This window comes from Pantherophis guttatus, chromosome 7 (genome assembly GCF_059756535.1).
Source record: "Pantherophis guttatus breed Tessera chromosome 7, ASM5975653v1, whole genome shotgun sequence".
Taxonomy (NCBI): Eukaryota; Metazoa; Chordata; class Lepidosauria; order Squamata; family Colubridae; genus Pantherophis; species Pantherophis guttatus.
Window position 1 is genome coordinate 1647124 of NC_142069.1, and position 14646 is coordinate 1661769.

At 44.4% G+C, this 14646-nt stretch overlaps 1 protein-coding gene across 1 annotated transcript; it reads right to left on the bottom strand.

Moving 5' to 3' along the window:
* Positions 1–209: 209 nt before the first annotated feature.
* LOC132711129 (regenerating islet-derived protein 4-like) lies at positions 210–14292 on the bottom strand. The gene is made up of 5 exons (XM_087873551.1): positions 12013–14292; positions 8794–8888; positions 6338–6490; positions 2889–2991; positions 210–423 (listed from the first exon to the last, which is right to left on the bottom strand). Exons 1-5 carry the CDS (start codon positions 12074–12076, stop codon positions 353–355), a joined length of 486 nt encoding a protein of 161 aa, XP_087729677.1. The 5' UTR covers positions 12077–14292; the 3' UTR covers positions 210–352.
* Between the last annotated feature and the right edge of the window lie 354 nt (positions 14293–14646).

Genomic DNA, 14646 nt, shown 5'->3' on the forward strand with positions numbered 1-14646 from the left:
GCCACGGTGATGCCGCATGGTTCTAATGGTCTGTTGGTGGTTTCAGAGATGTTTTTGATGTTGGAGTGCCATATATCTCCCATAGGGAACATTATCAGTGCTGCCACGATTGGTTCATTTTGGATTTGGTTCAGTTTTTTGGCAATGAGCACCGGGAGTCCTCTCAATGAATGAAAACACAAAAGAGAAAAATTCAGAAGCATCATCTGCCCTCGGATTAGAGTTTATTGATTAGTGACACCACATGGAAAAGAAAGTCTGATGCACAGGCTTCTTCTGTGGGTCAGCAGGTTGATGTTGTAGTAGCCAGGGAGATTCTGGCTTCCAACCTTCAAGGTGCTTCCAGCTGTATTCAGTACACATCCATCTTGCACAGATAGGGCTGTTTCTTCTCACAAAACTGGAGACTCCAATATTTATAGTCTAGAAGAAATCAAATAATTGATTGGACTTTTGTTGCAACTTTATTGTAACAATCTTTTATAATTTGTACTTAAGAAAACAGTATTTTATCACAAAGGATTAACTTTTTTTGGATAGGAACGTTTAAACATATATCTTTGCCATTATAGTTTACAGGTAGTCCTCAACTTACAACCATTCATTTAGTGACCATTCAAAGTTACAACAGCACTGAAAAAAATGGTTTATGACTGGTTTTGACTGTTGCAGTACTCTTATGATCAAGTTATCAAAATTTAGACATTTGACTACTGGCATATATTTATGACTCTTGCAGTGTCCTGAGGTCATGTGATCCTTTTCGTAACCTTCTGACAAAAAAAGGAAATGGGGAAGCCAGATTTGATTAACCTTGAGAGATGCTTCTTACTGGATGGTACTACTTGGTTTCTATTCCTGCCCCCCAGTTACTGATGTCAGGCTGTCAGCTTGCAGCGTGTAGCTTAGCAAAAGGGCAGCCATGACACAAGTGTTGTTGAGATCTTCAGAGAAAGGAGTGAGGAAGGACAATAGATGGCATTACACCAAGGGCAAAATGAATATGTCCCATTCTGATGATCTTGGAATTGAGATCATCAATGAGCTTCATTGAGCTTAACTGGGTTCAGCTTCTTTCAAAGCCTCAATACAAATTTTATGAGTTTCCCTTCTCACACCTAAAAAACAACGCCATCACTTCAGTCGTGATGCTGTCGGGAATATTGAACTCTCCAGGGTCAGGACTTGGAAGAGGGGGTAAAGCAAAAGTAGGCAAGATGTTAAAAGTAAGAAAAACATCTCTCTGCATCCCATTGTGGCTGGGTGAGCTTTTTTTGCTCAGTCAATTAAGGTCTTAACTGGATTTGTGCAATAAACTGACCCTCTGGCTAAGTAAAGTTTGCACATCTTCGTAAACCATGGAAAAAAATTAATCCAGGTCTAAGCTAACAAAACTAACCCGTGTCTACCCGAGTCAGTTGGAATGCTAGCAGCTACAATTTGAAGAATATGCAAAGCTCAGTTAGGTATTTTATTAGATTTGGTGCATGTCTGTGGGGCTGTGGATTAACATGCTGTCCAAACCCACTTTGGCAGTAAGCTTTTGTTCCACGTTTTGGCCAATTCAGAATTCTGTTGGAATTCCAAAAAGCCACCAAGTTTTTCAGGAAGTCTTCAGTAATTGATTTGATAGGTGAATGTCTATGGAGATTCTCAATCATCCCGATCACGGTTGTCCCAAAGTTGTGCTTTTTCCAAATGCAACTGGAATTCCATGATGAACTAAAGAAGCTTCTTCAATGAGAAGGGAAACATTATCAAACAGAAGACCAAGAAAGAGCAGTTGCCTTTTGAGGGGGGGAAAACCACCTTTGGGACTATTTGATAAGTGGTTCCCCCTAGCAGCATGGAAGATAGTGATCTTCCAATGTATGATGGAGATGATGGCAAAGGTGTTTGCTTAAAAGATTTAAAAATTTGGAAACTTGGAGGGAGCAAATTGGAAAATTTTAAGGATTATAAATTTAGGATATTTTGAGGAACAGTTCAGGGATTGTGTAAAGGGCGGTATAAAAATTTAAATAATAATAAATAAATAAATAATAAATAAAAATATGGATGAGATAATAATTCATAAAATAGAACAGAAAGTCCAATTATCCTTTAAGAGTTCAAAATATAGAAGAGAATAAAGAGAAAAATCTCCTAAAAATAAGGAAAGATCTATGGATGGCTACTTTAGAGATCCAACAGCAAGAGATAGATGTTGTGGCAGATGAAATATTTAGATTAAATAAACCTGATGAAAGGAATTGCAAGATCCCAAGGGAGAAACATGAAAGACTCACCAAAAAGTTAATAAGAGGTGAAATTCTAAAAAGGGCAAGAGATGATGGATAGATACAGAATATTTTTCAACATGGTGGTTATTTTATTAAGTATTAGAAAAAAGAGGTAGAAAGTAGAAATTGGGAAAATTGTATTATGTATACTGAAATATAGAACACATTATAATTACACAAATGTTAGAAGTTGGAACATTATGATTATGTATATTTAAATATTATTATTTTTAGACCTATGTATAAAGTATATCGACCCAGACAATACTCTGTTCACTTACGGCTTATGGCTGTTAAAGAAAAACTATCAATAAAATTATTTTTAAAAAAAGTCAACAATTCATAAAGGAGCAGTTGTTCCCCATTTTTGCTCTACTGGAGGATTGGCATACACTCTTTAGAGTCATTAGTGACAGAAATGGTCTGAAGCTTACAGAAATTACTAAATAGGATTCATTCAGAAACGAAGCCCATGGGTTGTGTGAATGCAGTCTCTGATTTTATGCATATTGGCTATGGAGGATTGGAAGGTGATGCTTTTTCACACATCTGGAGAACACATGCTTGAAAAGTCTAATATACTAGAACCGAAAATCTTCTCCTTACCACTGTCATGTAACTGGACACACCTCCAGTCATTTTTGGAAGGTTCAGAGGGTGCCCAAGGAATGTAATCCGCCACGGATTCGTCTACCCATTTCATTTGTATCTGTAAAGAGAGAAAGCAGTGTCATCTCCCCAAGTGTTTTTCTGAATTTTGCAGAAATGAGGATATTTCTTCTCAAATGTACTTCTCAACACCCAAAGGGTCAAATGTAAGAGGGATCAAGTTGTCCTAGGGGACAACAGGTTAAGTACATGCCAGCAGTGTGCCTCAACTGCCCAAAAAAACCCAAGATAGGCTCAAGATCAGAAAAGGCGATAGCATTGCTTAATACTGCACTAGTGAGGCCACACTTAGAATATTTAGAATCCAGTTCTGGCCACCACGATACAAAAAACATGTTGAGACTCTGAAAAGAGTACAGAGAAGAGCTACAAAGATTAGAGGGTAGGAGGCTGAAACATATGATGACTAGTTGCAGGAACTGAGTATGTCTAGTCTAACAAAGAGAAGGATTAGGGGTGATGTGATAGCAGTCTTACAATATTTGAGGGGCTGCCACAGAGCAGAGGTGACTATCTATTCTTCAAAGCATCTGTAGGTAGGACAAGAAGTAATGGGTGGTTTCAGGGAAACGGAAAAATATAAGTCCAGTCCAGCACAATACCACTGAAAAAGAAAAACAAGAAATTGAAGAAGAAACCAGCATGGTTACACAAATATCTCTCCGATAAACTGAAAGACAAAAAGGACAGGTACAAAAAATGTAAAGAGGGACACATAACTAAGGCAGAATATCAGCAGATAGCCCGAATCTGCAAAGATAAATCCAAGAAACAAAGACTCAAAATGAACAAAGACTTGCAACAAAAGTCAAAGTTAATGAAAAAAGTTTCTTTCAACATGTACATAAGGGTCGGTTCACCAAAGAGAAGAAGGCAAGGAAGTAACAGGCAGTAGAGAGAAAGCAGAGCTACTTAACTCATTCCTTGCATCTATCGCCCAACCTACCAAAAACATAGCCATAAAAGACAGACTAGAAATAAAAATTAAAAAAAAAAAAGAAAATAGTAAGAGAACACCTGTCTGATCTTCATGAATATAAAACACTGGGACCTGATGGATTATATCCCAGAGGTCTGAAGCTGCTGGTTTATGGTTATCTCAGAACCATTGTAAACAAATATTTCAAAAATTCTGAAGCACCAGGAAACTGCCAGTGGATTGGAAAAGACCTAATATGGTTCCCATGTTCGAAAAATGAAAAAACAGATCCAAGAAATTACAGATCAATCAGCCTAGCATCAATACCTGGGAAGACATTGGAAAAAATAAGAAGAAAACAGATCTCCAAACATTAAGAAACAAATAAAGTTACAAATAAAGAAGCCAACATGGGTTTGTTAAAAACAGGTCATGCCAAATCAATCTTGTTTTATTCTTTGACAAAGTGACTAAATTAGTAGAGCAGCAAAATGCTCTGGACATAATATACTTAGACTTCAGTAAGACATTTGACAAAGTAGACCATAACCTACTTCTTGGTAAGCTAGAAAAAGGTGGAATACGGGTGACATGATACCAGTATTTGAGGGGCTGCCACAAAGAAGATTGGGCCAACCTATTCTGCAAAGCACCTCAAGGCAGGACAAGAAGCACCAGATGGAAACTAATCAAAGAAAGAAGCAACCTGGAATTAAGGAGAAACTTCCTAACAGTGAGACAAATAAGTAGTGGAATGGATTGCCTACAAAGTTGTGGGTGCTCCATTACTGGAGGTTTTTAAGGAGAGACTGGACAATCATTTGACTAAAATGGTATAGGGTCTCCTTCTTGAACAGGGATTTAGACTAGAAGACCTCCAAGGTCCCAAGGGTGTTATTCTATTAAGTATGGTAGCCATTGGTTTTTGGAGCTTGGTAGGTAATGAAGAAAGTTAGCAGCCAACCCCTATCCTAGAAGAATTAAATAATTTAGGAAATATTAAAGAAGGCAGAATATTACACTTCCCTGTATGATAAAAGAAGAAACAAGTTTTAAAGACAGAAAAGAGCTCCCTGCCCCCAGCAGATATTTGGTGCCCATTAGGAAAGACTGGCCCAGCCTATCCACAAGACAAAAGACCTCTAGCTCCAGGGTGATGGGATTAAGACATGACCCTCCAGGACATAATAAGATTAACCCATCTAGCAGCAGAGCTCACCACATGGCACAATCAATGGGGACATTGCATCACCAGCAAGCTTCAACCAAACCTGGGACTCGGACAGCCTACAAAGTTAGCTGTGACCCCTACAATAGCCAATAAAATACATGTTCTTGCACAGGAACAGGAAGTTCAAGTGCAAAGCCCAAGAGAGAGTATAAATACCTTTCTCTCTCTCTCAATTCCATGTGGTCAACTGCAACAGGACCATGTACTTGATGATTCTGCTTCATTAAACATCTTTCCAATCAGCTTCCCTGTTTCCCGTGTCTTTCTCCATGCTTGGAACTGAACCAGATGGATATTTCTCCCAACACTAATAAAGGGAAGATTCAAAACTCTCTTTTGGCTCCTTAATGAGCCAATAATTTCCATGTCCATTTTCTGCGAGACATGAGCCCTCCATGACACTTAGATAGATCTTGGATCAAGTTAGTTCAGGGCTAGAAGCATGATTATCGTAGTTTAATCATCACTAGAAAGTTGCATGTTTCTAACTTCCAACTGGATCCCACTCAAAACGTCTTAAGAGATCTCCCAGAAAGGAAGACACATAGAAGAGAAAGCCACAGAGGTCTGAAAACACCTCCAAAAGATCCCACTTCACTTAAGGGCCTTCTTTCCAGTCATAGCTGTTGATCAGCATCCAAACACAGGTGATGAAAGTTCCTATGTTGAACTGTGTGAATTGGGACACGGGTGCCCTGGGTATGCAAAGACTATGAGGGAGTTTGGAATTGTGACAGAGTTTGTTAAAAATGCTTATACTCACTGATGAGGGGAAACGATACAGATGTTTTTGTAATTTCTCTATCTACTCTTGAGCAATCAGCTTGTGTTTCCTTACTTATTCTACGTGGTTCCTAGCCAGCCTTGTGAGTGTACCAAAAGGATACTATTGCTCAGATCTGAAGAAACGTGTCATTTAGAGAGAATTGGGATCTGTCCCTTTGTCTATTCTGAGCTCAATCTAGACAGCGTGTGTAACATAGCCATGGTCAACTTCTTAAGATCCGAAAATTGCACTGAGATCCAAAACTGAATGTTTTGAAGGCTCTCCAAGGAACCCCCCCACATACTAGGATTGCTGTTGTTAAGTCCTGGTGTAATTGTGCTGTGATGTAAATCCATTGAGAGATTGGCTTATTCGTGTCACCTCCTCCCTCTCCCCACCCCCATCCCCGAGCTTTTCATTGTCTTCAGATATATACCACTCACTCCCTTTTCTCCCAAACGTCTACTCACCTTTCCTTTCTTTCCGGGGACTTTGAACATTCCAATCCAGATTTTAAATAACTCTTTGTAACCGGTGAGTATAACAGAAGATATAGTTTCCATTTCTCGTTCGGTGTGGATGGAGGCAAGGTGGGCATGTTTGCCATGTGAACTGCATTCTATCTGGGAGACATCAAGCAGACACAGGTTAGGGCTTCCTGTTTTAGATGCTGACCCTGTCCTTTAGACCAGGGGTCTTCAAACCTGGCCACTTTAAGACTTGTGGATATATATCAGTTATGCTGGCAAAGATAAACCATACCAGAACTGAGGACTTCAAGGTTGTCCCAATTAGCACATTCCTTCTTTGTTTCTATTTTGAAAACCTGCTCCCATTCCTCCAAGAATTTGTTTCCCTCATAGTAGAAGCTTTGTCTGACAACATCCTTTCTTTGCTGTGCCCCTATGATGTTACTTTCATTGCTCCTCAGTCCTACCATTAGACAACCCTAAGCTATGGTTTTCTATACTGAGATTTAACTATGTGAGGGGTCCTTGGTGCTCTCTGAGCTTGGCGCCGATGATATTATCTAGTTTGAGCGATGAAACATCTGCAGGAAATAGCCAAGCTCAGAGTGTCCGCCCCGAAACGGCCAGCCGTGAGTGAGCTGTCCTGGGGTTGCCATTCGAGGAAGGGAGGATTCACCATCACCATGTGAGCCATCAGCTGAGAGGCGGAATGGCTGAGCACTGGGTGAATGCCAGACCACTGCTTCGTTGGGCTAGGCACTACTGAGAATGGCCATGTGTTACACACGCTTGCCACAAGGTACGGTCGAACCCAGCCTTGAATTGATGTACCATCAACCGCTCCGGCCACTCCCTCACCTTTCCTGACAACCTTCGGAATTCTTTTATGTATTCGGCCACTGGCCTACCTCGTTGTTTGACTACCAACAATTCACCTTCGGCTTGTTGCAGTCGTGTGTTATCCTCAAACCACTCCTGCATGGCTGAGAAGAACAGGCCTACATCTCCTAGTTCCCCAGCATGGTTGTTATATAAATCAGAGACGCAGTTGGCCGCCTCACCCTCCATAATGATGGCCACTGCCATTACCATGGCCCACTGGAAAATATATAGAGTATATGGCCGTACTTATCGAAATGGTCAATCACTTGTCCCAAAAAGAGGGCTACCCTGTCTGGGCTGCCATCAAATGAGGCCTGCACGGCTGGCGGATCTCATCATCCCATAGGGCTCCTGCGCAGGTAGGCTCTGAATGGCTAGACTGATTGGCCGAACACACTCCTAGGTGTTGCCAGGTCAGTAAGTGAATTCCCTGGTCCTGAACTGCGGCGCAGCGCAGCAGATACGCAGTCCCTAAGCCCTATTCCCTATTGTGCATATCATCAACCCAGTGACAGTGGAGCTGAAGCTCCCTCGGTGTTCCATAGTAGCTTACTGCGGTCTGTGAGGACCTCCAGTATATGGGGTGCCTCAGGGCAGGCACCTCGCCCTGTTTAGGTAGGCAGGGAGCTTCACTATAAAGTCAAACAAATCCTAGACTGCCATATACACGGGGGCACTACAGTATCTAGTATCATGGAAAGGGTATCCCTTGCTGGAGGCCTTGTGGGTAAGGAGCAGAGATGTAAGGGCTCCTCAACTAAGAATCTGCGCAAACCAGGTGCAGAGAGTACCATGAGCCCAATAACCAACTAACCAACTTTTGCCTTCTAGATGTCTCCATGGTAGGAGGGGGCTGCATATCAGCCCCAAATTGGCCAGCCGCGAGTGAGCTGACCCAGGGCTGTCATTAGGGAGGGGAGAATCCACCATCGCCATGTGAGCCATCAGCTGAGAGACAGAATGGCTGAGCACCAGGTGAACGCCAGGCCACTGCTTCATTGGGCTAGGCACTGCTGAGAATGGCCCCGGACCTGCAGTCAGCTGGGAAGCGGAGACAAGCCGAAACAGCTGAGCATCGGCATCTGGAAGCCATGGGTGCACACATGAACCTTCTGTTGGGCTAAATGTGGGCAGACACCAGGGGGTGGGGACGCCACAGGGTGGGATAAACACACATACTTAAGAGGGAAGGACTAAACTGCAGTTAGCAGTGACTTTGTTTTGCTGCTTTGCTGGTTGGTCACTTTGTGCCGGGTTTCACGCTTTCAAGGATAAATGCTTCAAACTGAACTGTGTTGTCTGAGGTTTCTGGATGCTGAACTATGGAACATGACACAGAGAGCTCTAAGGACCCCTGGTTTCAACCATGATCGTATTGTTGTGGCCAGCAAATTGCCTTTTTTTTTACCATAATCTTTGGACACCTCTGCTCACTCCTCCCTCCCTCCTTCCCTTCCATCCATCCTCCCTCCCTCCCTCCCTTCCCACAGGGAAGCATTATGCTCAGAAAACAATCCAATAGTCTGAGCTGGAACCGGACATCCAAACATGGAGGTGGATGGGGCTCCTCTTACCTCTGCATTGCTCCAGGTCAGTTTATTCTCGAAAAATCCGTAGCAATGCTGCTCATAAAGAAACCAGTTCAGGGGACAAGATACTGCTTCCAGGCCTGTTGGTGGAAAGAGAAGGCGTTGTCAAAGAGGAGGAGATGGGGGTCACCCACCCTGAGCCCATAGATTCAAACTGAGAAGAGGGGGAGGAGAAGGGACTTGAAAAAGGGGAAGAAAAGAGACACCCTAGAAATAAGGGCAGGACGGTGCCCAGCTGGAGGGAAGCCAGGACGTGGATGGGGTGCAAAGTACGGCGAGAGGCTGGGAAGACAGGTGGGGGCAGCCTCCCCTCAAGTAACATGGTCAGAAGAAGAAAACAAAAGAGCAACTCAACAAGGACCGATATCTGGACCAATGGGCAGGGAAGGGTCTCAGGACACCCTTTGCTTAAATACCAATGGATGGTTGGGTGGATTTTCTGCTCTTCGGTTTCACAAATTCCTTGACCCATTGTTTACTAATTCATTGTTGGTCTGCTATTAATCTTGGTTAATCTTTGTTTATCTGTTGTTGATTGCTGGCAAGGGGGTTTTTGGGGTTTTTGGTCTCCTTTTTGGCTTTCTGATTGTCCCTCTTGAATGGTGTGTAAATGTTGTTTGTGCTTAGCTGAATGTTGGTGCCCAAACCCTTTGGTTAATTTGGGGTTCCTATAACCCACATAATGTCACAACACATATCTGCCAGAATATGGCTTTGATTGCATGGTTGGGCCCACATTCTGGCTCTGACTCCCATTCCTGTGAACCCCACAATTTGTCCAGGGTGAATAACATTGCCTCTAGAGCTTTTCCTGACCTTTGTCATCTCAATACTTGAAGATCTGAGGAGAGAGCTTAGCTTACATTCCGTTTTGTGATGGCAATCTTTATATTTTCCTGCCATGACGGGGCATTTTCTCCCCAATTTGTATGGCTGGAACTACATCCATTTTTTGAGTTGTCCATCAGAGAATCCTAGGGCTGGAAGGGACGTCGGAGGTTTTCTAGTTCAATCTTGTGTTCAAGGCAGGACACTTTATAGCATCCCAATCAAATGGAAAACCTCCAGTGATGAAGCATCCAAAACTCCGGGAGGCAAGCTATTCATTGATTAATTTTTCTCACTGTCAAGATAGGAAACTTATTATTTCCATGCTGGATCTTCCTTTAAGATCTTCCTGGATCTGGGAAGAGTTTGATTCTGTGACGCCCGAAGACGTGGACAGGATACTGGGCAGACTGAGCGCAGCCACATGTTTACTGGACCCGTGTCCCTCCTGGTTGGTGCTGGCCTCTCGGGAGGTTACACGAGGCTGGCTCCAGGGGATTATAAATGCTTCCTTGAGTGAGGGTGTCTTCCCTGCCGCCTTGAAAGAGGCAGTGGTGAGGCCTCTCCTCAAGAAACCTTCCCTGGACCCGGCAGTGTTGGCAAATTATCGTCCAGTCTCCAACCTTCGCTTCGTTGCGAAGGTTGTTGAGAGTGTGGTAGCGCGACAGCTCCCCCAGTACCTGGATGAATCGTCGTATCTGGATCCGTTCCAGTCGGGCTTCAGGCCTGGGTGCAGCACGGAAACGGCATTGGTCGCGTTGGTTGATGATCTCTGGAGGGCTCGGGACAGGGGTTGTTCCTCTGTCCTGGTCCTATTAGACCTCTCAGCGGCTTTTGATACCATCGACCATGGTATCATGCTGCACCGGCTAGAGGAGTTAGGGGTGGGGGGCACCGTCCTACGGTGGTTCTCCTCCTTTCTCTCTGACCGGTCGCAGTCTGTGTTGACAGGGGGGCAGAGGTCGACCCCGAGGCCCCTTGTATGTGGGGTGCCTCAAGGGTCGGTCCTCTCGCCCCTTCTGTTCAACATTTATGTGAAGCCGCTGGGTGAGATCATCCGTGGTTTCGGGGTGAAGTACCACCAGTACGCTGATGATACTCAGCTGTACATCTCCACCCCGGACCACCCCAATGATGCCCTTGAAGTGATGTCCCGGTGCCTGGAGGCCGTGCGGATCTGGATGGGGAGAAACAGACTCAGGCTCAACCCATCCAAGACCGAGTGGCTGTGGTTTCCGACATCCCGATATAGTCAGTTGGTGCCATCACTGATTATTGGGGGCGAGTCACTGGCCCCCACGGAGAGGGTTCGCAACTTGGGTGTCCTCCTGGACTCACGGCTGTCTTTAGAAGAGCACATGACGGCCGTGGCCAGGGGGACTTTTTATCAGGTCCGCCTGATTCGCCAGTTGCGTCCCTTTCTGGATCAGGACTCATTAAATACGGTCACTCATGCTCTCGTTACTTCCCGCTTGGACTACTGCAATGCTCTCTACAGAGGAGCACCCGGAGGCTCCAGCTGGTCCAGAATGCGGCCGGGCGGGTGGTTATGGGAGCGCCGTGGCGCTCCCATGTGACCCCCCTCCTGCGCGAGCTGCACTGGCTCCCGGTGGTCTTCCGGGTGCGCTTCAAGGTTTTGGTTACCACCTTTAGAGCGCTCCATGGCATCGGACCGGGGTATCTACGAGACCGCCTTCTGCTACCAATAGCCTCTCACCAACCAGTACGCTCCCATAGAGAGGGGCTCCTCAGGGTGCCGTCGGCCAACCAGTGTCGACTGGCGGCCCCCAGGGGGAGAGCCTTCTCTGTGGGGGCACCTACCATCTGGAACGAGCTCCCCCCAGAGATACGGAAGATCCCGGACCTGCGCACGTTTCACCGTGCTCTCAAAACTTTTCTATTTCAGCAAGCTGGCCTGGCCTAACTTCCATCTTTTAAATTTTTAAATTTTTTAATTCGTGATTTTACAAATTGGGTGTTTTAATCTGTGTTTCGGCCGATATATTTAATAATTTTAAGGGATTTTTTAATATTTGTATTATCTGTATTTTATCTTGGCTGTTCACCGCCCTGAGTCCTTCGGGAGTAGGGCGGTATAGAAACTTGATTAATAAATAAATTTAATGAGTTTCCACCCATTGGTTCTTCTCCTGCCTTTCTATGCTTTGGAAACTAAGTCAACTTCCTCTTCTCTGTGACAACTCTTAAAGTACTGGAATCCTGCTATCATGTCACTGCTAGTCCTCCTCTTTGCTAGACTAGACATATCTAGTTCCCTTAGCCTCATACACTTTAGTCTCCAGACCTCATACCATCTATGTGGCTCTTCTCTTTCTAGAAATGCTTCAACGTTTTTTTGCATCAACAAAGACCTACCTTGTATGAAGAAAGAGGCCACCAGGAAGCCCAAAAAGGGCACACAAAAAGAGGCGAACCCCATCTGGAAGGGAAAAGAAAGGGCAAGCTAACTCAAGAAGCTGCTGTTACCAGATGTATTGATGTCCTCCAGCTGTGTTGATTTCAGAAGGAGATTGGATAAATTCAGGGAGGAGGATGGGATCTCATCAACTCCTAGTCTTTCTGGCTGTTTATCCCCTCCTGAGTCAAGACTGTTGGACAAGCAGGCACAGAAACAGCCAAGGAAGTGATTGAAACCTGGGAAACAGCCCCCTCCTCAACAAGAGTGCTGATTTACCACCAGTTGGTCAAATACTTGGGAGGCAAGGGCTTATCAGCACAAGCAAACCTCAGCTAATGACCTAATAGCCAGCCATCAATACCCCAATCAACATCTAACAAGCCACATACAATATGCACCATATAAATACCACAAACAGAACAACCCAAAGCCCACCCTCTGCTAGAGAGAAGTTCCCTGAAGATGGGCTCCAGCACAAGTCCAAAAGCTCAGGAGGCAAAACCTCTGTTCCCACTGACTGACCCAAATTAGTTCCCTCAACATTATCCTGGAACACATAGATTCACCTTCATTTGTATATCAATAAATTACAGTAGCATCCTTAACTGTCCAACAGCTTGCCACCCTCTTCTTTCTACTGAATTGCCTAAAGACTCCTGGGTTGACCTCTGTGGGACATAGAATGGTGGCCTGGATGGACTCCACTCTGTCCTTCCATCTTTCTGTTTTTAGATAATGAAAAAGAAATCTAGAGGTCCCTGAGGAACAGTTTTTCCTTTCGTTGGCCTTTTGGTAAATTGCAGAAACATAAAAAGCCACACATGAGGAGAACTTCATGAGAACCTGAACAAGTCAATCCCCCACCTGTAATACCTTGACTGACACTGGTTTAGCTGCCTTTAAAAAAAGGAACCTGTGGTTAGCATCTCGTTATTAAATGGTATGGACCAGCTGGACATGTCCCCTGTATCAATTGGTGGGTCCCCCCTGAAGTATCCTAGAGGCTGCTTTCGGATGGAGGCTACTTACAGCTCAGTCTTTGTATGCTGTCAGGAGAATTGTGAGCTTTTGCTCCTTCTGGGTATAATGCTGGTTCTTTCTGAACCATTTATTTATGAGTGGGTTTGGGAGTAGTGTGTAAGTGTGACAAACAGGCACTACAAGGACAAATATCTACTGAAGCCAGAAGCACATCAAGATAATTTTTTATGTGGAAATGCCACGGCTGAGCAGTGATCCAGGCAATGGGAAATACATGCTGGAAAGAGAAAAACATGCACCAGCAGATCTCAAAGAGTTGACAAAAATCTTCTTGAGAGCAAAATAGACATCTAGCAGGAATGTGTTAGTCTATGGTAGGAAAAGGAGGCTGGTGTGAGGAAGGAAAAACTTTCTGCAGACATGTTAATGGACAGGAGGTTGATATAACATCATGGAGAAAGCCAGATCAGTGCATTTTAAACCCCCTCTATGACAGACCGAAAGTGACCATTTTGGAAAAAGGAGACTTTGAAACAAAGAATCCTAGAACTGGAAGGGACACTGGAGGTCTTCTAGTCCAACCCTACTCTCAAGTGCAGACCAGAGGTGGGTTTCAGCAGGTTCTGACTAGTTCCGGAGAACCGGTAGCGGAAATTTTGAGTAGTTCGGAGAACCAGTAGTAAAAATTCTGACTGGTCCTGCCCCCATCTATTCTCTGCCTCCCAAGTCCCAAGTATCAATCATCTTTATGATACCGCATCAGCCTTCGAACCTGTGTCGTCCCAAGGCATTGGGATGGGGACTCCCAGCATTCCTAGCAGCAGGGAGAAAGGATGGGAAATATGGGGGTGCAGTCCCAATGCACATCACGATCATCTTGTTAGGACAGACTGTCCCAAATCACAGCAATATCTCCTCTTCAGTTCATTGCTGATCAATTGACCAAGAATATCAGCCATTATATCTATGACTTGTCTTGTTCAGTAGTTTTATTTCAGGAAGAAATAACTCCATGATTCAGCCGGCAGAAGGAAGCCTCCAATCTTTTGTACTGTGGTATGAATTTCCTAAAGAAATCAGTTTCATCTGAATGAACTTCATGTCTTCAGCATCTCTACTGCTCAACTGCTTTCGTCTCACTTTGGAAGGGCACTTTTGATCACTGGTTGTCAAGCTGCTTTTTTAATAGAATAACAGAGTTGAGAGGGACCTTGGAGGGCTTCTAGCCCAACCCTCTGCTGAAGCAGCAGACACTGTGCCATTTCAGACAAACGGTTGTCCCATCTGTTCTTTAAAACCTCCAGCAATGGAGCACCCACAACTTCTGGAGACAAGTCGTTCCGCTGGTTAATTGCTGTCACTGTCAGGAAATTTCTCCTTAGTTCTAAGTTGGATGTCTTTTTGATAAGTTTCCATCCATTGCTTTTTGTCCTGCCTTCCGATGCTTTGTAGAATAGTCTGAGCCCCCTCTTGTTGTAACACTGCTATGGTGTAGCCCCTAGTCCTTCTTTTCACTAGACTAGCCATGCCCAATTCAGCCTCCAGTCCCCTAACCATCTTTGTTACTCTTCTGTGCTCCCTTTCACGACTCTCCAAGAGTCCTGCCTGTT

Excerpts from the sequence above, each read along its gene's own strand:
- LOC132711129 (XM_087873551.1), bottom strand. The coding sequence starts at position 12,076 with ATGGGGTTCGCCTCTTTTTGTGTGCCCTTTTTGGGCTTCCTGGTGGCC. Across the intron at positions 8,889-12,012 it reads GGCCTCTTTCTTCATACAAG|GCCTGGAAGCAGTATCTTGT; the intron begins GTAGGTCTTTGT and ends TTCCACCAACAG. Across the intron at positions 424-2,888 it reads TGTCCAGTTACATGACAGTG|ACTATAAATATTGGAGTCTC; the intron begins GTAAGGAGAAGA and ends GATTTCTTCTAG.